Source organism: Psammomys obesus, unplaced genomic scaffold, assembly GCF_907164565.1.
Source record: "Psammomys obesus unplaced genomic scaffold, mPsaObe1.curated_primary_1811, whole genome shotgun sequence".
NCBI lineage: Eukaryota > Metazoa > Chordata > Mammalia > Rodentia > Muridae > Psammomys > Psammomys obesus.
The window spans coordinates 2,035,188-2,058,467 of record NW_026596091.1 but is presented as its reverse complement, the minus strand read 5'-3'; the positions used below and the strand labels follow the sequence as shown (position 1 = coordinate 2,058,467).

At 47.2% G+C, this 23,280-nt stretch overlaps 1 protein-coding gene across 1 annotated transcript in view; it reads right to left on the bottom strand.

Annotated features, from left to right (window-relative positions):
* Positions 1-23,280, bottom strand: part of Nuak1 (NUAK family kinase 1) — a 70,522-nt gene that overhangs the window by 33,514 nt on the left and 13,728 nt on the right. The window contains exon 3 of the mRNA XM_055627951.1: positions 8,392-8,512. Within this exon, the coding sequence (XP_055483926.1) occupies positions 8,392-8,512 (121 nt within the window). The remainder of the gene's footprint in view (positions 1-8,391; positions 8,513-23,280) is intronic.

The following is a 23,280-nucleotide window of genomic DNA, read 5'->3' as shown; positions in this document are numbered from 1 at the left end:
GAGGAGGAGGAGGAGGAGGAGGAGGAGGAGGAGGAGGAGGAAGAAAAAGAAGAAGAGAAAAAAGAAAAGAAAGAAAGGAAAGAAAGAAAGAAAGAAAGAAAGAAAGAAAGAAAGAAAGAAAGAAAGAAAGAAAGAAAGAAAGAAAGCAGGGCCCAGGGTGGACTGCAGAGACTGATGCATCAACCAAAGACCATGCATAGAGAGGACCTAGACCCCCAGCTCACATGTAGCCCATAGACAGCTCAATCTCTATGTGGACTGCCTAATAAGGGGAGACAAGACAGTCTCTGACATGAACTTGTTTGTCTCTTCCTTGATCACTTCTCTCTGGTGGGGTGACCTAGCCAGTTCACAGAGAAAGAGGATCCAGGCAGTCATGATGGGACCTGATAGACTAGGGTGAGACAGGAGAGGAGGAGGACCTCCCATACCAGTGGACTAAGTAAGAGGGATATGAAGGATGGGGCTAGGAGATGAGGGAGGGGGATACAACTAGTACACAAAGTGAATAAATTGTAAATAATAATAATAATAAAAGCCCTTAAAAAAAAGGCTTAATGCATTTAATGAGCAAAGAATGACTATACAAATAAACGAATGGTACAGGATCAACTCAAGCATCCCCCGCCTCTGTGAAAGCCCAAATCAAGACCCATCCTAACGAGGACCTCCTTGCATGCCTAGCCTCTCAAGCCCTGGATAAGCACACTAGAGTCTGCATAATACAAGGTGATTCCACTGTTAGTATTCTCAAATAACTGATAAAGAAACTCAGTCCCATTTCTGCTTTGGACTGGCTGTGGAGGAGTTTTCTTCCCAATTTCAGACTCCTGGCAGCCTGCTCTTAAACAGACAGCTGAGCAGGCCACAGGTTCTGACTCAGGGGCCTGGGTGAGGCCCAGCTGATGCTGATTTTGATGGTTCTGGACCACCCTTTGAGATTACCGTTCAAATGTCTCATCATGCAGTTTACCAGGGTCTTGTCATACTCCAAGGAGCTACCTTCACTTGTTGGAGACTCTCACAGCAACATTCTCCGACCCCCTAGACCTCTGCTGGATTCTGTGGAATATCTTTCACAACCCCCCTGACCCTACCACAGTTGGGGGGAATCTGTGGTGAACAATTTGGGCTCTGGCCTTCTCCACAGACCTGTCTCTTCATTTCTCTTCTGCTGCTTTGGATTTCCAAACAAAGATTTTTCAACAAGAAGCAAAAGAGATATCCCATTCTGGAAAATCTCGTGTGGCACAGACAGGTTTACTTAGGACTGGGAGATAGCTCACTTGGCAGAGTGCTTACCAAGCAAGCCTGAGGACCTGAGTTCAGATCTTTGGGATTCAACAAAAGAGCCAGCTTTGGCCCTGCAGGTCTGTACTCCCTAAAATCCCAGTATGAAAGCGTGCTAGTCAAGAGTAGTTCTGAAGTTTATGGCCAGCTGTCTAACCAAATTAGTGACCTCAAGGAGGTGCTGTCTCAAACCGTGAGTGATTGAGAAAGAAACTATAGACTAGCATACACCCAATGGGCATACATGCATGTGTGTAATCACACACACACACACACACACACACACATGCACGCACGCACGCACGCACACACACTCACTCACTCACTCACTCACTCACACAAAGGGGGTGGGAGATAAATGGTTCTGCTCTCACCCTGGCACAATGTAGAATAACCTGGGAAGAGAATCTCAGTAGTGATTTTCAGGGCCAGACTGCACTGTGGCTTCGTACATGGGAGATCATCTTCATTGAATTAATCAGTGGACAAAATCGCCCACTGTGAGTAGCACCACTCCTTATGCTCTGGGTCCTGGATCGCGTAAGTGAAGCACAAGGCTGAGCACAAGCAACTGTTCATGCATTCATCCTCTTGTGACTGTGGGACCAGCTGCTTCAAGTGTCTATCTTAACTTCCTGGCAATGATGGAGGAGGTCAGGTAATAAATACTAGAGAATGCATTTTCTAGAAAGATGGGAAGAAGTTTTCACAGAGAGTGACTTCATCCAAAGGATCTTGTGGTGGAAATGCAGAGATTATTTGAGAACAGAGGCTCCTGTATCTTTTCAAGGGTGGCAGGTGTAGAGTTTACAAGGCAGGCAGGAGACTATCATGCTTATCAAAAGAGGAGTTTGTCTATTTCATTTTAAGTTTAAAGAACATTTTTGTTTTGTTTTGTTTTGTTTTGTTTTGTTTCAGAGACAGGGTTTCTCTGAGTATCAAGCCCTGACTTTCCTGCACTCACTTTGTAGACCAGGCTGGCTGTAGATCCACCTGCCTGTGCCTCCCAAGTGCTGGGATCAAAGGCATGTGCCACCATGTCTGGCTTGTTTTAAACATTCTTAATAAAGAGAACAATCGTAAGTAATGAATACCAAAATAAGCCTTTCTGTGTGTTGCTGGAAGCCAGAATTCCCTTCACCTGAGAGAAAAGGAATGAAAGGATCATCCCTCCCCCACCACATCACAATACAAAGAGACAGTAAAGAGATGCAATCAGACATAGCAGGAAGAGGGATTTCCAGAACCCCAAACAGAGGGCACACACGTGAAGGCCCAGGCTGCCTCACCTCCTTGGCCCCCCCTTTTGCTTTCAAAGGTGGTACTACTACCAGATGAGAGGCTGGAATTCCCAGGCCTTGTGCTGTGCACTAAAGACGTTGAGTCTCCAGAGGGTTTTCGGATGAGGTTTCCTAGGCCTTCAAAGGGGGAGTGGGGGTGAGGCAACCTGCCTTTGATGTCTGTCTGAACTCCGTTCTGAAATCAGAGCTGCAGACAAAAATCCGTTTTTATCTCTTCCATTCTCGAAACCAAGTTGAAAGTTCCGGTACTTCCCCTTTCTGCTGTTTTTCCATATTGTCCATTGCCTCCCTGCTGAGAGAATGGAATTCCTTTGAGTGGGAACCAGGGGTCCACCCTGAGGTGCTCCTGAGATTTTGCGATGATATCGGGTTACCCAGCATCACAGACTGGAAAGCGCATGCCTCTTCTGTATCGACTTAGCAAACAGAAGCCAGCAATGGCTCGTGTCTGCGCACAGTTGATAAATTTGAGGGTAAATCACCCCCACTGTCTCTGCCTCTGAAGTCAGCACTTCATGGGCATGAGGGCAAACAGCTTAGAAAACTCTTACCCACAGGTATGGGCCACAAGCCTGGCCTCAAGATTTGTAGGGGCAGAAATGTCTAATATACCCACATGTGTTCTGCTGGCTTGGAAAGCTCACCCGGGGGCTTCTACCCTGCCAGGCCCACATCTGAAAAACTGTGGGTGGTCAAAATTCACTCAGCTCCAAGTCAGCCAGACAGGCCATCGGTTCACCTTGCATGTTTTGCCATCCCCTTCTTGCACATCGGCTATAAGCAAGACTGGAGTTGGTTTCCTTTGCTCTTGTATTTTAAGGATCTGATGGGGCTTAGACACATGGGTACTTAATCATGCCATTTTCCTCTGGACTATAACACTCTAACAGAACTATTAGTGCCAAACAAGATGCTCCTTCCCTCGGGAGAACCCAAAGTCACTAAACATGCAGGGCTAGGCACAGTATTGTTTTATCATGCTGAAGCCAGTGGTGTTGGTGTGTCTCTACGTGTGTGTTTGTGTGCATACGCACACACATACAAATGTGTACATGCACACACACATGCAAATGTGCGCATGGGGTGATCCTAAAGGTCCTTACTAAAGAAGAAATGCTAACATGCTTTTCTAGCGCCTACTCATTTGGCTAATGTCCAAATGGCAACTTAGGCAAGCGATCCACTCAGTAAATGAACACAGGTCCACTCAGCACAGGCTCCTGATATCATCCTTCAGCTTCAAGAGAAGAGTCCCTCTTCTCTGTGCATGGCAGGAGACCAGCACACAATCTCCCAGATATACAATCTCTCCCCTCTGCCCCCTGCTGCAGCTACCCATCCTCAGCCAAAGTTCAGGCCTGAATGGACAGCAAGGTCAGGAGAAAAAAGGCCAGGTGAAATGGTCACAGAGGCAGCAAGACAAGGCACAAGGTTGGAAAGCAAGGGGGAGGCACTGCAGAGGGGAAAAAAATGCACTCAAGTGTTAGAGCCAACAGCCAGCTGTGTGACCCCTGTGTCTCCTTCTCAGACAGGCTGAGGCCCTAATGTACTCTGTGTATCAAGATCTAAATGTCCTCACAGAGATGATGAAGTTAAACGAGGCCATTAGCATGGCCCCTAATCCAGTCTGGCCAGGAAGAGAGCATGTGAGCGTGGCTACAAGGAAGATGCTTTGAGACATGGTGAGAAGATGGCCTTTTACGCCCCAGGGAGAAGCCTGAGACAGCTACTCTCCTCACAGCCCTCAGAAGGAACCTCACTGCAGTCCATCACCTTGGTCTTGGACTTCCAGCAATAAGAATGAAAGGAAACAGGTTTCTGTTTTCAAGGCTGCCAACCTGTGGTGCTCCATTATGACGGCACACAGTGTACCCAGCAAGGCATTATTTTTCTTCCAGGGTCTCAGTGTCCACAACTACAAAATGGGAACGCCCAACATGCCCACGGGCATTTGGAGTGGGGATTTGGAGGGGGATTCAGCAGACCTCTGTAAGCTATAAAGGGCAGTGTCTTCACAGAGGATGCTGGGAAGCTCAACTCCACCCACAGCTTTAGACCCTGCTAGGCAGGAAGACAGACAGTGATGGAACCAGCGACAGTGGGGTCATGGTCAGAGGTGTGAGGACCAGAACAGCAAGCCTGTTCCTAGACACTAGGGAAGCAGGGAATGGCCCTCATCCCCAGCTGATGTAGGAGAAACAGAGCAGAGCCAGTGTGGGAGAGCACACCTCAAAGCTGCGAGCTCTAAAAGTAAAAATAAAGCACCACATTGGTGCCTGAGAATTTCATCTGCATTGCATTCGCAGGTCCTAAACACTCAAAGACAGTGTTTTTGTTTGTTCGTTTGTTTGTTTTAGTTTTTTTTTTAACCCATGTAACTTATTCACAGGCAGGAATCCCTCAGTGAGGCATTTATTTTATTTTCAGCAATAAAATAAAAAGCAATCCAGGCATAAGGTACCTAAACAATATATACCAGCACTGTCCAGAAGAACCTTCTGATGAGAATATTCAGTGGCTGCTCACAATAGCAGCCACTAGCTCTATGCAGTCACTAATAGAATGGAATGACTCTTTCCCATTATAATTATCTTTTCTGAGTTCCTGTGTATGCCTTGCCATTTAATCCTGACAGCCCTGTGAGAGAAACAGTGGTCACAGCCCTCCATACGGTTCTGTAGAGCCTCATGCGTACTAGGCAAGTGCTCTACCCCTGAGCTGCCTCCCCATTTGATACATATAGTACCATGTCTCATTTCTAGGGCATGATGGAGGATTTAGGACTGAACCCCAAGTCTGTCTGACCTGCAAGCTCAAGCTGTTCTCTGACCATCTAAAACCTGCTCTCAAGGGACAAATGGGCCCCAAGCTTCTTCCCGAGGCCTTGGTAGAACTTTCATTCACCTTGGTAGACGTCTTTAAAGTTATAACGCTGGGGTTTCTCTTCGTCCAGAACCCTCCACGAGGGGATAGACCATGATGACCAACACAACCTTGGCAGTAGAATATTCTTTTGCGGGGGTTCACCTCTGACCTGGCCCACTGGTCCTGTCTGGTTCCCAGTGAGGGCCCTAATGCTGGTCTGAAAGTCAGTTTCTCCGACAGATGTCAGTTACTGACGGTGGCCTCCTGAACAACAAGCCTGAGAACTGCATGCTGGGTGCACACATGACCCAGAAACACAGCAGTGTTCACATATCACAGGGCTCATCCTAGTCCACACTGCACAGGCCATCTTTCACCCTGGTCTTCAGGTTTCTACGGTAACGGGCCCAGGTGGAGCAAATCCCTCGAAACTTACCAAATTTTCTCCTGGATTTGTATATCTACTCACTTCTAACATTCAGGAAGCCCTCCCTCACCAGGTAAGTTTAGATTTGTGTTTAAAAGTATATTTCTGTTTTTCCTAACTTTCCCCTCCAAAAATCTTTATGGATGTTCCACATTTGCATGAAAATTTCAAACACCAATCTTTTAATAGTTTTTTGTTTGGTTGGTTAGTTTTTTGAGACAGGGTTTCTCTGTGAAACAGCCCTTGGCTGTCCTGGATCTGTAGACAAGGCTAGCCTTGAACTTACAGAGAGCTGCCTGCCTCTGCCTCTGCCTCCTAAAGGATGGAATTAAAGTGTGCACCACCACTGCCAAAATCAAACCCAGGGTCCACACATCAGCTGAGCTGTACTGCAGTTCCCACATACGACACTCTCTAGGTCACTCTGTTTCTTGGGTGTGAGGTATCCATTGCTACACATGCAGCCCGCCTAACACAGCGAGCTTCAAAAAGCCAATGGTCCCCCCACTGGCAGAGCTGCAGACTGCCTGGCCCTACTCCTAGAGTTTCCCGTTCTGTGGTCCCAGATGAGGACCCGAGACACATATTTACCTATCTCTAAGTGATGCTGAAGCTGATGACCCAGCCACGGCACTTCAAAAGCCACTGCAAGAAAGAGGTGTATGTGATTGAGTGAACAAAAATCCCGTCTTCGGGCAGTAGAGGTGGCTCAGTGGTTAAGAAAGCATATTGTCCTTGCAGAGGACCCAAGTCTGACCCTCAGCACCCATGTCAGGTGGCTTGTAGTGAGCTGTAACTCCAGCTCCAAGGCCTCTGACACCTTCTTTGGCCTTTTTTGGCACTGCTTTCACATACATATACCCACACAAGTAATAGTCACATAATTAAAAATTAAAATAAAATATTTTAAACCAAATACTGGCGATCAAACAGACAAACAACAGTAAAAACCTGAGAATGAAAAAACAGAAAAGGTGTTACCAATGTTGACATTTAGATGAGAGTAACAGGGAGAAAAGAGTAAGGAGACAGATGAAAGGGAACTAAAAATCTAGGGCTACCATCTTTTAAGGACCAGAAATGGAAAGGAGGTTCATTTTTTTAAAGAAGTTCATTTTTCTGACTTAACTACATATTTTAAAATATCCTGGGGAGACCAAAATGATGGCGCACACCTTAATGTCAGTCCTCAAAAGGCAGAGGCAGGAGTGTTCTATGACCCAGACAAGCCAAGGCTACAGAGTGAGACCCTGTCTCACTCCCCAAAACCAATAATTTAGTTAAAATATATTTCAAAATAAACGTTTTTATTACATATATATATATATATATATATATATATATATAGTGGAAACATTTGGATTCAATAGTTTAAAAGCAATAATTTTGTCTTGTTTTTTGAGACAGGGTTTCTCTGTGTAGCTCTGGTTGTCCTGAACTCACTTTGTAGACCAGACTGGCCTCAAGCTCAGGGCTCTGCCTGCCTCTGCCTCCCCAAGTATTACCACTGCACTCGGCGCAGTAATTTTTCATAAGAAAATAATCAGAAATGAATATACAAGTGGAGGTCAATAAAGCCTTCTTTATAACAACCAGAAATCTGGATTGGCAGTAAAAAAAAAAAAAAAAAAAAGTTAGACTCAATAAATTGTGGTATGCCCCTAGCTGAAAATATTATAAAGCCTTGTAAAATGTCTTTATGGGAAGGTTTTATTGACACCAAGATATATATGGTATAAAATGAGAAAAGCAAACAAAAGAGCAACCCTCAACAGTGTAATTTAACCCTGAATAAAAACTACATATATAGAAAGAGAAAAATGAGTTAAAAAATAGGTAAGACTTATTTGTCAAACTGTGAGGAGAAAACTGTTCGTTGACTTTGATGTTGAATTTCAACCTCTGCTGTAATAGACAGTCTCAGATTATGTAACGTCTTTCCAAGTATGAAGGAGAATTACTGCTGTGGGAGGATTAGACATTCTACTTCTTCCTATAAAGAATCGAAGCTAAACTGGAGCTTCAGTGTTTTTATGAGTTTTCCCCTGCCCTGTATTTCATGAACACCAGCTACAAGCTGGACTCCATTTGGGAAGCTTCGTGGCCTTCTTAGTGCCCCTTGAGCCGTTTGCGTTCATTTCCAGTTCAAAGAGAATCACCTGGAGGCTTATGTCAGCGTGGCCATCAGGTGGAGGAATGACACTGACAATGTGCCCACTGTTACAGCCACCCAGCGAGCAAGTTACTTAGCAACAGCCAAAGCAAGGAACTGGGAAGAGCGAAGATGGTGGTGGCCAGGGATGTTTTATTACTCAGATGAGCTGCCCTGTGTGTATCGGGTTGCATTCAAGGTAACCAGATAGGAGATAACGCTTGGCTATTTTTATATCATGAAGCAAAATATCTGGCTCCTGCCCAGAAGGGCAATTACCTCAAAGTCTTGGCAAGGCCCCGGTGGTATGTGAAATGGTAACTAGGACAGAAGTGGGGGAAAAGAGAGTCACTGACCTTCGTAAATACTGATGATATGAGGATGGTTGAGGGATGACATGATCTCAATTTCTCGTCTGATGTGAACCATGTCTAGCTCGTCCTTAATTTTGTCCTTACGGATGGATTTTATAGCAACCTATAAAGTCAGGAAATGAAATGTTACTCAGAGAACTAAACAGACGCAAATAAGCCATTGTTGGCAGGGGGTGGGGTGGGGGCAGGGGGGTGGATAAATACAGATGTTCTTGTTGGCCAAATTGACAACGACCTCAGCAATTCCAGAGAAACCCCTGCCATGCCCTTCATAAAAACAGCCCAGGGTGTGCGTTTTCTTCTCCTTCATGAAGCAGTGGCTGCTTAACCAGGCATGATTCATTTATTCTAGGAATCCTGATGCATTAGGGACAAAGAGGGGGCAAAGGTGATTATGGGAAGTGAAATTCGAAGCATTTAGTTCACTGTGAAGCTAAGGCAATGACTGAAAGAGGGAGAGAGAGAGAGAAATCACCGTGTGGCCAACCTCAAAGCCAGTTCAGCCTTCAGACCCTCGTTCTCAAAACTCAGTCCTGGGCTGCACTTACACTTTCAAATCCTTCCTGCATCCTCCTCCCTTCCAAGGAAGGCCCCACTACAAAGGGTATGACAGACAGACACTTGCAGAGACAAAGCAGGACAAAGAAAGAGTGTGATGCTTCTTCTTTGTGCCAGCCCTGCCAATCCCAGATGCTCCCTGTCGGTGCCTGTGAATGGCCAGCCCCAGTACGCAGACTCCTCAAACGTCTGAAAAGACATCAGACGGCAACAGGAGTCCATCTGTCTCTCTTCACAAACAAGTTGGCAAGAGAGCAAAATGGGGAGCTTACCAACCCATCCGCTGCCACACTGTAAGCCTGCTCAGTTCCCCAAATGTGCCCTGCCCTGGCCTACTTTTCTCACATGCACATCCTTTCCTACGTGAAAGGCAATTGACCTATCCTTCTAGGTCATAAGGGGTTGTTTGGAAAAGAACAAGTCCACATGAGAAGCAGTCTACAACTGACTATACCTTGACAGGTGAGAGCACACGGTAGCCCACAGCCCACCACAGCAGAAATAGCCCCACATCCCTGAGCATCTTCCTGCCCAGCTCCCACCAAGCACAACTAGAAACACATGTTTAATAAAGAGCGTTTCTACCTGAGACTCAGTCAAGAGTCAGGAGCTACTGTTAGTGGCCTCACTGGTGAGACTGCACAGCAGCTCTCTGTAGTACCTTGCACTCTAACCCTCTCCAAGATACATACCTTTACAGCCCTCTACCTCACATCCATGGATCTTAACCACCGCTGGGTCTCCAGTCTTTAACCTCTCCCCATGCTTGGCACATGATAGACCTGAACAGACATTCAACACAGGCAGGCATCAGGAAGAACGAAAACACAGAGAGGGGAGGAAAGGAAAGAAGAGCATGGAAGGGGCACTATGAGACCCCAGACCAAAGAAGTGGTGGTAAAATTAGGGCAAAAAAGAAGAAATCAGGGCCTGGGAGAGATGCATCAGCAGTTAAAAGCGCTTGCAGCAAGGCCTGACCATGGGAGTTCCATTCCTGTAACCCAAGTTTCCCAAGGGAGGAAGGAGCGATGCCAAATGCAGTGGCTCGAGTCTGTCAGCCCAGCACTCCTACGGTGACATGGAGTGAATGCAAGAGAATCACCTGCCAGGAAGGCCCAAAGGCCATGGCAGAAACAAGAAGCTGCCTCAATAAACAAGGTGGATGGCGAAACGCAATTCTTAAATAGTTGTCTCTAGCCATCATACATGCACTATGATCTCACACACGTGCACACACACACCATACCACACACTCACTCACATGAAACACATCACAGAAACACCCCACACATGCACACACATGAATACACATCACACACATAGACTCGCACATGCATGTACACACAAGTGCACACACTCACACATGCACTCACCCACATATCACATACATACTCATCACATACATACATACATGTATGCACATACACACGTGCAGTCACATCACACACACGCACACACAAACACAAATAAATGACTAACTAATACTATTTAAAGGGGAAGAGGAGCTACTGAGGCTGCTCATACAAGCACATGATGAAGACGATCTCTGATCTCTCTGACATCCTGTCCCCTAATCAAAAGTCACGCAGGTGTAATACATGGGAAGCCCAGCTTGAGAGTGGAGGCACCACTCTCCCTTAGATCCTGGGTGGCCCCTGGCTGGGGCTAGAAAACAGCACAGAGAAGAATGAGCCTTCTAGCTTCAGTGCCAGGCTCAGAGCTACCCAGGCCCTCATGACAGCCCCATTCAGTATGCAGAGGAAAAGAAATCCATCTGCATACACCAGATGGGAAACCATAACTGAAAAGTTTTATCTTGGCTGAGTGAGGCCTGTATCCTGGGAGCTGATTTCTGTATGAAGCAGACAGTAAACACACACAGGCCGTGGAGGATGTAGGTGGGTGCTGGACCAACTTTTACATTCCTTCAAAAACTAAAGATGGGCCCAGGACAGAAACCGGCCCTCTGGTCATGCAGTAAGCAGAGCTTGGCCCTGGGGAAGCCCCATTGTCAAATCACAACACTACATTCCCTCATCATGCAGGGCCAGAGGTAAAGACATTCTAACAAGAGTCCAGTGACAAGATAAGGGCCTCGTGGTGGCACTACCAAGGCAATGCTTCCAGCTGGGCATAAAAGGAGAGTGTTCACACCCTAACCAAGCCCCACTCAGCACTGCAGAAACTCGGAGGCCTCCACAGTTGTTAAAAGCAGGGTGACCTTCCCTCCAACAAAGGCTTCTTTGGGACCGCAATGCACCTTCCACTGAAAATGCCAAGTCAGGGGGAAACAAAAGCTAGAAACCACTGAATGCTGTGTAACTGCCAAAGCAGATTCTGGCCCCACTGTGGAAATAACCCTTCCAAGGTCAGCCAGCCAGTAAGAGCACCTAATGTGCAGGACAGACACGAGAAGGGCTGTGTGTGCTCTTGGCATCCTTCTCATCTCAGCTTCTGCTGCATGCCTTCCCCTCTGGCTGGCACAGCCACATCGCTCACTCGCTCTGTACCCTTCCCACTCCATCTCCTTCAGACAATGGATGTCCTCTCCCTTCTCCTTTGCTGCATTCTAGGCCTGCTTGTGTGGGACCCAGACAGCCAAAGAGGACTCTTTAAAGGGCTGCTCAGAGTGGAGACCCATAACGGCAGCACCTACACGGGTATCTGCTTCTAGAAGCTGAAGGAGAAACTGAGCTGCTGCACAGATACTCTGTGTAAAGGCGAGAAAGCCGGCTCAGTGCCCTGGCTGAAGCCATTCTCGAGCTCTGGGGCCTGAAGCAGGTTACATAGAACCATCTGTGCCCTGGTTTCTTCATCCAGTAGTAAGGAACTTACAAAATCTGCTTCCTGGGCCCTGCAAACATTACATGCCAGATGCTTAAGACCATGCTCAGACCAGGTAAGGGCTCAGTAAACGTCAGCCACTTTTCCTCAAGGTCATTGTCCCCTAAGTAGAACCTTTCTTTTCTTTCTTCCTCAAAGCAAACTTGAAGGCCTCCTGGTTCCTCAAGACACAGCAGGTGAAGGTCTTACCTGTGCAGATCACATTGGTTTTCCCCAAAAGTATGGGCAGGGCTAGACAGCACCACGCTGCACTTGTAATATAAGGTCGCCCAAAACGGTAAGCTCAAAATAGCTGAAGCCACTGTTTAGTATAGTTGGTACTTGCATCCTTAGATTCAGATCAGGCAGGAAGGGAAACAACCTGGACCCAGAAAGCAACCCCAGGGTCACCCCCAGTTTCCTCCTTCCACGTGCTAAACACGGGAATGCAATGTCAGTGCTCATGACCTCAGCCTTCATGACATCATTCTTTTTTTTTTTTTTTTTTCTTTTGGAGCACCTGCAACTGAGTAGGCTACACAAGCAGGAGGACATGTCCACCATGTCCTCAAGGCAAGGGGCAGGAGAGACACACAGGCAATGAGAAAAAATGACAACCAAAAATGATGCCACTCCTCTTGTGGACAAGCCATCTGAGAAGTTTGCAGCCGTGTGTGACATTACAGAGGAAAGCCTCCTCTCCAGTTTTTCAACTCCTATCTCTACAAAGGCTCATAGAAAGAAGAAAAGGGCTTAGGACTAATGATCAGATGTCTTAAATCACCCATCTTCCCCTACCCCAGCTCCACCTCTTTCCAGCACAAGCCTGAGGGTGAGCTTGGGGCAGGAGGCTCAGGTGTGTGAGTGTCTGTCTGTCTGACATACTGCAGCCACATTCGTAAATGTTCCCCAGTCTAGACAGCACTATGCGACTTATAAAACAGTCTGCTTTTAAATAAGGCCACCCTATAGCTTAATGTAGAAACCGTATGCAGTAGCAGCAGGCTTGGCCATGGAGCTGTGAATTCTGCCCTGTGCTGACTGCTGTCAAAAGCACACTCCATCCAGCCAATTCCCATCACTTGTTAAACATAATGGGCTCAGTCTCCTCTTTGGGGTTGGCAGGTTTTCTTTCATTGACTAAGCACCACACAGCACCTGCTTGCTCTGCAGCCTGCGGGGCCTCCTTTTCCAAGGTGGCTGCTCGATGGATGAGGAAAGCCTGGTGACAAGCGAGGCCAAGGCAGGAGAAAGAAAGGCAGACTGGTTTTCTCAGGCCTTTTCTCCTGGTGGGGTGGCTGTGGGTAATCCCAGACCTCACAGCTGTTTCCTCACCTGTAAATGGGGCCCAAAAGCCTGAACATCTGTTCACTGAATGGTAGTGTTTACAAACCTGGGCTGGCTGAAGGCTGCAGTGATGCAGGTCCTGAGCCATGCTCAAGGAGTCATTAGTCACAGCAAGTTATAACACTGGCTATTCCCCACATGACCTCCATCCTCCTCCATCCTTACGTAGTGGCAAACACAGGTTGAGTTTTAAATACATTTGCACAGAGACCATGGAAAGGATGTCAGTGTACAATAGACACTGCTCTGCGGCATGACGGAGTCTCTGTACTTTAACCGAGGTAGTGACGGTCCTCTTTGGTCCTCTGTCTCCTCATAGGAATTGGTGCTCATGCACTGCCCTGTATCAGCCTGCAGAGAATATTCTAAAACAGCACCTCTTAAATAAGACATGCCTGAGCATCTTGTTAAAATATAAGTTCTGAATCTAGAAGTATAGCGTAGGGCCTGGGACTCTGCATTTGTAACGAGCTTCTCAGTGATGCAGTAATGCTATTCAAGGGACCACATGTTTCAGGAGCCAGATCTTACTGCTTGCCTTTGGTCCTGACATAGCAACATCCGTAATATCTAACAGTATTCTTTTCCCTGTTTGCTGTATTAGAGATTGACACTCTGCTTGAGCTGCATAACCCAACCACAGTATTTATTCATTGGCAAGTCTCCCTGACTTGCCAAGACTGGCCTGTAGCTCAAACAGGCCTTAAACTTGTGATCTGACAGCCTCAGCCTCCTGGGTGGCTGATACCAGTCTAGGCCATCAGGCCAAACTCCTAATGGTGCTCCCAGTGAGAGCAATAATGGACACTTAGCACATGTTAACTGAGAGTTCACAGACCTTACTTCATTTGGCCCTAACTACAACATTATTTTATAGCCAGACTTGGAGACTGTTGGCTCCGAGGCTACGGAACACTGCTAAGGAGCAGGTATGGTGGTGCATCCCAGTTCTCCACAGGCAGAGACAGGAGGATCTCTGTAAACTCAAGGCCAGACAGTGAGTTAGTGAGTTCCAGGCCAGCCAGGGCTACACAGTGAGACCCTTTCTCAAAATGTAGAAACAAAAACTAAACTAACAACAATGAAAAAGACAACACTGACATGGCAAGTGGCTTATGTTGAAGAATTCCGAAGTCTCTGAAGGTCAGTAAGATGGGTCTCCTTGGAAACGAAGATGAAGTGCTATGGAGGACAGTCTCTACGAAGGAAGGTGAGGCCTGGGGGAATGATCCTCACAGGAAGAGGCCAGTCATAAACATGGCATAAGCACAACTTAGAACAAGAATGTATCTAATCTCACCAACACCAGCTGGCAACCCCTCTGCCACACACGAGGTGCGATCTCACACGTGCCATGTCCAGCTCCAAGTGCCCCCGAAGGAGCTACAGAATACTTAATCAGAGGCAGCCCATCAAGCATGGCAATCCCTTCTTACCAAGGAGCCCAGGCTCCACAGTAGGGGAGCAGGCAGCCCTGAGGCTCGGCCAGTGTCTGGGACTCTCACCCTGGAGCTCAGCAGACTTTAGGACAAAGCCCTGCTCCATATGGGCCACACACACCCAGGATTCCCCAGCTCACCAGAGGCCCTTTCTTCAGAAAGCTTCTGCCTGGATTATGATAATGCCACCCAGAAGCCTCTGTTGCAACCCAAACCCTAATCAATTCAGTGACCCTCCGCTCTTGGGGAGCAGCAAGCTGCCAGGATTCAACAGACCACAAAGCGCCTGACCCAGCTCTGCCTCAGGGCAGGTGGCTCCTCCGCCTTCCTCCCTAGCCTGTTTCTTAAGGTTCCTACATGGATGTTTTTACAGACAAGGGGTGGGAGAAAGCCAGGAGTTGTATGTGTTTGTGTGTGTACCCTTAAGGCAGCCCACCACTGCAAGAAGTGCTGAAAAATCCTCAATAACCTGTTCTCAACCCTATATTTCCTAAAACTCCCATTAGAAATGAAACAATTCCTTGAACGGTTTCAATTTTTCTTCTGCTATTAAAAAAAAAAACAAAAAAAAAACAAAAAAAAACAATGTGGTTTAGCTCCAGTTCTTAAACAGTGAAGGTTTGGTCTGTCTGGCCTGGGCCAGTTCAGAGCATTGGGGACATCATCATCTACTCAGTCATTCTTCAGTCTTCTGTGCCGACCCCGCCCACCTTTCCCCCTTCAAAGACTGTGCCAAAAATGTACACATTGTGCTATCAGTGCTGCAAGAAAGGAAAACTCAGGGCTGATTCACACTCCCTGGATTGTGAACACAAGCTAGTGACCATGGCTGACCCAACAAGGACCCAGAGGGCTAAAAAGCAAGCATGAGGAAAGGTAGTGTTGGGTGATCATGCCAACAGTGAGTAATGAGTTGGCCATGAGGGGCAGGCAGGTTCTCTGAACCAGTGGTGTGTCAAGGGTCGGGCAGTGGAAACCTCGACTTGGTGAGGAAGGCAGAGTTAAAATGCTGTGAGTGCAGGTGGGGCAGGGAGACCCAGTGTCTCGCAGTTCTGTGTCTTAGAGGGATTGGGGATGGGGAAGCTTGTTTGTTTTGAAAACAGATCTATGTTTCCTTGGCTGGCCTGGAACCCACTATATCAAAAACTTTATATTTCAGCTAAATTTATTATGTTCTAAAGTTTAAGAATTATCATCTAGCTGAGCATTGGTAGCTCATCCTTTAATCCCAGCACTCCAGAGGCAGAGGCAGGCGCATCTCTGTGAGTTCAAAGCCAGCCAAGGCTACACAGAGAAACCCTGTCTTGGAAAAAAAAATGAAAACAAACAAAAGGATTGCCATCCTAAACCAGAGTCACTGACCCTGTTGGCTTTTATTATCCTGTAACTTTACATGTGACACAGTCATATTACACACTAAATGACTGGTAGAAGTAAGGAGATGCCCATGTATACAGAGGGTGATGAAGAGTGAGCTGCTTTCTGCATGAAGCCAGAGGCCTGGATAATTCACCCCTGGCACATGGAAACTTTGCTGCCAGGAAACATTTCACTTGTCCTGCCTCAAGGTGAGCTTATGGATGACACAAGGCCACAGAAGCTGAAGCAGATGGCTGACTTCATGGTCTGCACACAGCCTGGGGCATTAAAGACCTGCTGGTACCATCAGAGATGCTAACTCAGACACTGTCAGATACACAAAAGCACTCAAAATGCAAGGCTGGGAGCTGCGCCTAGAATCACCAACGTGCTCTTTATTTTTAGCTGTGCACATTTCTGGAAGCCAAGCACATCACAAGCCCAATGCTGCAGTGTAAATGATTTATCTTAGTGAATGTGTCTCTGGGGCGGAGGAAGTATCTGTATATGTGTGTGCACATGCATGTGGAGGTCAAAGGTTGCCATTGTCTTTCAATGGATATGATGGACACATATTGAGGCAGCATCTCTCACTTGAACGCAGAGCCAAGGCATTGGCTAATCTAGGTTGCTCTTCTCAAGCTCCATCTCTGCCTGCTGTGTGTTGAGATTATAGGTGGACCAACACACCCACCCTTTATACGGGGGCTAGGGATCCAAACTCAGTTTCTCAGGCTTGCACAGCAGACATGTCCATACCCATGAATCCATATCCCCCGCCCATGAAGTAGCTGGTTTTCTCCCAGGTGAAAACAGTCCTGAGAAGAGGGTGGAAGGGATGAGGCCAAGCCTGTGTGACCCAATAAGCTGAAAGACCTCCTCTCCTCTCTGATTCCCCTGCCGCTCTTTATAGCAGCGCTGTAGTAAGTCAAGGCTGGACAACTTGTATTTATGGGCTCATGAACCCAAGAAAGTTCGAGCCAGAACCACTAGAGAAAAACAATGAGCAAAGAACACAAAAGACCTCAGAGGCCAAGTTCCATTTCCAAAGAGAAAGGAGATGAGTCTACTGAGCTGACCTTGGCTGGGGATCTGAACCAAGTCCTCAGATGCTTATGATGGTGAAACACAACAGGCAGAGGCAGGGCACTGACAGTGGGAGAGGTGTGCCCTGGAGCTACCGCACAGCATGGGCCATGCCTTGGTTATGATGCAGAGGAGTTGGCCAGCTGAGCAAGTTAAGTTGCAGATGCTACACTGATGGGGAACATGGCAGGTGAAGGCTTCTGGGGACACGAGGCCACTCCTCCCAGCAAAGGTTACTCTCTCTTTATCATGGATGACCTTAATGGTAAGTAAAGAAAAGATTTGACACAAGGTTTTTTTGTTTGTTTGTTTGTTTAATCCTGATAGAATCCCTGCTATTAGGAAAAGTTATGAATAATAGCTACGGTTGCGAGGCCATAGCATAGTGGGAGTGAAGATGTTTCCCTGGGGGTCTTCACCTGCCACATTCTCTGCCAGGATCCACAGTCTATCGTCTGCAAGTAACTCTGCATCTTGCCGAGTTCTCTGCAACGATCTGGAGCCATGGCTTTGTACTGGACACCTGCGTGTGCTTCCATCACCTCCCTCACTAATATGTGTAAACTCTCCACACTGAAGCCACCTACCTCTACAGTATCCAAACAAACCACAGCACATCTGGGGTGGCTGCACATGCCCAAGGCACAGCACACACAGAGTCACTATTAAGATGCACTCTAAGAACTTTAAAAGACAGGTTAAAACATAAAAAAGGCACAGTGGGGGCTGGAGAAATGGCTCAGCGGGTAAGAGCACTGGATGTTCTTCCAAAGGTCCTGAGTTCAATTCCCAGCAACCACATGGTGGCTCATAACGATCTATAGTGAGATCTGGTGCCCTCTTCTGGTGTATAGGTGTACATGTAGGCAGAATACTGTATAAATAATGAATAAATAAACCTTTAAAAAATAAATAAACCTAAAAAAAATAAATTAAATTAAAAAAAGGCACAGTGGGTCACCTCATTCCACCAACTTGAAACACAGCCACCTGCCACTGAGTCTTCTATTAGGAATCTCTGGGGTGCTGAATCCCCAGTTGCTCCCAGATCACTTGACTATGAGTTTCCCATCTTTCCATTGGAGATGAGAGGAGAGAAAGCACACTCAGGGAAAGCTCAGGGTGACTCACAGCAGTTGCTAACAGTGATCATGATAATTTCCAGTTATGGAGATCTCAGTATATGCCTGGCCCCAGGTTCCACTCTGTTAAATCTCTCAGCCCCACACCCATTAAAGTCTCACAGCATGATTATGCTTTCTCGGAGAGCATAAATGCAGCCTGAGGGAGGGTAGGGAACTGATGGTACAGTTAGGGACAATGGGTAAAAGGCAGAAATGTATCTCACTGAGCCCAGGAGCCATATTCTTAAACCCTGACCACAGTGGCCCTGTGATCAGCACAATTCCTGGCAACAAGTAGGTGGTTGGTAAATGAGCCTCAGCTAGAATTTTCTGAATACAAAGACAGACCTACTTGAAGCCTTTTCCCCCACCTCACACTTAAGCCACTTCCATCTTAAAATATGCACCCATGAGTATCCCTTTCCACTGTCCATCTGGCCGGTGAAGGCAGGTGGGCAGGCGCAGGCAGTCAAAAACAGAGGTCTGGGAGGCATGTCTCTACAGTATTGTGTCAATGACTCCAGTCCCTCGGCAAGAAACTGCGGAAAAGTGCTCTAGCACAGCACTGATTCACTTCTGCACAGTGGCCTAGACCTTTGCTTTGGGGTCTTATAACCCTTACCCTCTCTAGCATGCTAGGCTAGCCTCAGCTAACATGCCAGGCTAGCCTCAGCTAGAATGGGCCGTGATGGTTTCACTTGCCCAGTACTGGTCAAAATGCCGCCTTTGGAACTCTTCTGGATTCTTCCAACTTCCTCTCTTACACCTCTCAAGAACACACTTATTTTATGGTAAACTACTGTGGGATTTCCTTGGGGAACGAAGATAAGAGAGGACCACTTTGGCATGCTTTGAGCAAAGGTAGCAAGATCCCACATTTTCTGCCAAATCCTGTTCACACTTACAAATATCTACCAATCTTTAGGCTACCCATATCACAGTGAAGATACAGTCTAACAAAGAGAGAGAAGATGTTCAGGCACAGCAAGCAAAGTACAAGACTGGAATAATCATTGTCTTGACTCCTGCATCTCCAAAAGCTATGAAAGAATCTGAAACTTTCTATCAGTAAAGGTCTTGGGATGAACGAGTCAGGATGGCTATCCTAAGCCTTCATTCTTACAAGAATCAATCCTTTCCTACTCAACCCTGCTGTCACCAGCCTGGTCCAATAACTAACTAAAGCTGATAAAGTCGGTCTTCCCAGATCCCACCACAGCCTCCATCAGTTGCTTTTGTACTTGTGGTTAAGGCCATAAACCTGTACAGGGCCATGTTGTATAAAGGACCCTCTCAGTGCACATCATCCTACTGTACTTTTCAGTCCCCTTCTTGAGATAGGCTAACTTCAGGAGGACAGACAGTCTAAAAAAGATCACCTCATGTCCCCACAGGTCATAAGTCAACACTATAGCCCCAGCCCAGACCCTTGGACTCCACAGCCACTGCCGCTCCCGCTGGATCATGTGTTTCTCTCTGCAGTTTGCTGAGTCTACAGAGCCACCTGCTAACGGGGTATTGGCATTACAGAACACTTCTTTTCTCTGGAGACTAGGGTCCAGGGGAGGGGCTCAGGCTATCAAACTGTTCCTGAGTTGTGGTGATCTGGTCAGGGAGCTAACCAGAACACTTCAGAGTGTGGAGCTACACAGAGACGCTCCTCCCCGAGCACTGCCTTTGTGGCAGCACTTCAGAGGAGCCAGGCCCTCACAGCACAACCGTGGAACCCAGCCACCAGGGGCCAGAGACATTGCAGCGGAGCCCCACCAAGCTGCTCCCTGATGCACCATACACACAAATACCGATGTTCCCCAGATGCTCTCCATGTAAAACATTTGGTTTGAGACACAGCTCTCTTCTCCCCTCAAACGCTTACATTTGTTTAATGGACTCATACAGCTCAGCTAAAACATCCTGGAGCAGACATCTGAAGCCAGCCTGATGTGAGCGGCCCATCTGCAGAGAAGACGAAGAAGTAAATAAGACAGTTCTTCCCAAAAGCTAAGGCTCTAAGCAGGTCATAAAATGTAAGCTATGTACAGATAATAATGCAAGTTGCTTTCAAGTGTGTTTCTGAGTCCATCTCAGAACTAATCTAAGACTGATGTTCCAACAGAGACTGGTCGGGCTTGCTGAAGAGGCCAGCATGCGTCTTACTCCCTCAAAATGACAGCAGTTCAGAATTCTGTCACTTGAGCAACCTAGATGATTCAAGTAGAGGAAGGAAGGACTATTTTTTTCAGGTTTCAATTTTCCAAACAACCATGGCTCCTTTATTCCCAAACCATTTATCCCTTAACCCACAATCTAAGACCCAACTAACAGGTAGAAAACAGGAAATGCACGTGACCTTGAGTCATGACACCTAGCTCAGCCACAAGCTGCCCAGGTGATGACCTCAGGAGCCCTGGATTCACTCTCAGGACCAACACAGCTCTGAAGACTAAACAAGAATGGAAGGAACATAATCCCCAGAAAAGCCACCCAAAGAAATGCCCTAGAATCCATGCACGGGGCCCCTGCAGACTGCCACTCAGAGCTTTCTTGTTAATGTAATTCCAAAATGTTTAGTCAGAGCCAACATGCAGAGAATGAACAAACGGAATCAGAAACAGCCTCTCTGACAGAATCAGGATGTGGCAACCACAGGAATGGAGAGGTGCTCGGTAAGAAAACTCCTTGCCCCACACAAGTATGACGACCTGAGCTGACATCCCCAGCACCCTAGTGAGAAGCTGGGCACTGTGGCTTGGCTCTGCAACCCCAGAACTGGCAGGTGGAGGCAGGAAGATCCCAGGGCTTGCCGATCAGGCAGCCTAGCCTATTCTGTGAGTTCTAAGTTCAGCAAGAGACACTGTGTCAAAACTCAATGAGGATGGGGCGGGTAAGACCATGCTGCTCTTTGCAGAGGACCTGAATTCTGATCCTGGTATCTATGTCCGGCAGCGCCCAACCACCTGCGTCTGCAGCTCCAGGGACTGGAGGCCTCTGGCCTTCTGGGGTGCCTGAACTTAATGCACACACTCACGGACACTTTGGAAGGCATCTGACATCAACTTTTGCCTCCACCTGTACACACACACACGTGCACACACGTACTAGCACCTGAATATGTACACATACACAGAGGAGAGCACTCACATAAAACTTTCTGCAACATGTCGACCAACTTTACTTTTAATCTTTAACTTCTCTGTCTCATGAATGTTCAGGATTTGAGCAAGCGTTTCTTTTGATACAGGAAAAGGAGAATTTCATCCTTCAAATGAGTCACAAAAACAAGAATAACAGTTGATGGAAAAGGCAGACAATCTGTAAATAACAGACGTGAAGATCCCTGAACACTGCCGAAGTGCGTGAAGTGAGCAAAGCCCACTTAGAAGTGAGCCGAGGCCCCAAGGAAAAGGTTCTGGGTGGTTTCCCTGACAAAGGTCTCCTCCATAAATGCCTACAGTTTTTAAGAGAACTGGTTCATCTACAAGTGGGCTTCATCCACCTGGAAAAACACACAAGCATCCAGAACTCACTATTATAACTCATTACTATTTCCACATTAAACACCCAACTCGTCAGGTCCTATACTTCCTTGCCTGCAGCTCAGGGCGGGCCAAATGCTCAAAAGCTCTGCTTTCCTCATTCACTTCGGCCTGGTTGCCATCCAGCCAGGTCAACTGCCTCCATCACCACAGTCTCTCTGTCAAGAAACACAGCACCACCTAAGCCATGCGCAATCACAACCTCCCCCTTGTAAGGCTAAGAAACTGATTTTACACTTAATGTTCACTGCCTTCGCTGCTAAGAACAAGCAAAGTGCAATGAGCTAAGCTGTAGAAAACGCCCAGGCCTACATACATACATACAGCGTAGTACACGGGCCAAGCATGCTTCCGGTTATTCTTATCAAGGTTGCTAACAAACAGAGCTATGCAGACATGTGTCTAAGAACGTCACCACGAGCTTCAAACAGTCAGACTCAGAGGAGGATGTCAGGGGTAAAGTGAGAACGGGCTGAGAGAAAGGAAGCAGCTGCCACCTCCTTTTGAGAGGCCATTTCAGGCCACCCCGCTAAAAGAAGTCCCTCCAGGCGTGCTTCTGCAGCCCCCAGGGAATCGATACTTGCTGGATGGAATTATTTCCCTGAAATAAACAGACAGGCAAAGGTCACTTCAACTGGGGCCTAGAAAGAAAACAAGCCAGCTGCCGAGTTACAGGCAGCCTATGATGCAACGGGGCAAAGAGCCCCAGCCCAGGCCTTGTGGAATGGCTTCAACAACCAGGTCCTTACAGAGAGAACATGCCAGAGACAAAGATATGGGTGGATCATGCTGCTAGGAGAAAGGCCCCGGTGTGACCAGACCTCGATGGGACATCTTCAGGGGTGCAGACCCACCTCTGTGACCCCATGCTACAACCCCAGTGGGTGGTGGGGGGCACAATGACCCGAGGTCACATTTGCTCAAGCAGCCTTTATCAGGCTTCAGGCTGCAGATACATGCCCTGTGCACTAAACAGGGCTGGCATACAGTACACCTACAGGCATATCCTCTGAATGAATTAATTATGCACTTTAGTTTCAGAGGCAGACATGTGGGGCAGACAGAGATCCAGAGAAGGACCCTGTAGATCATACTGTCTGCCTGCTTTTTTTTGCTAAACAAGCCCTTCCTAAACACACCTGAACTTGTCTCTTAGCAACTAGAAGGAAGAGCACATCTGGCATTCCGGAGAGCTTGCATAAGTACAGAGGCCGGGAGTGGCAGTATCATCATGGTTCAGGATTTGCAATATAAGTGTGAACAAGGGCATCACTCTTCTCCACCTCAGCCTGGACGCTTGTCAAACAGGAGTAACAATGATGTGTGTCTCTTAAGTACCCACGAGCATGTCTGGAACATCACTGGAAGCAATCTCTCCAATGCAGCTGGCTGCTATAACCACATCATGTCAAGATAACAGGAAAGGAGATCACAAGCTTCTATTCCTAAGGTAGGAACTAGGGAAGAACTAACTCTGCTCGTTAGAAAACCCAGACAGAAGAAGCCATGTGGTACGTCACAGATATCCTGGTAGCACTGTCCCTTGAAGTGCTAGCTGTAGTCTTCTCCCTCTGCCTTCATCCACTTGAGACGCTTGCT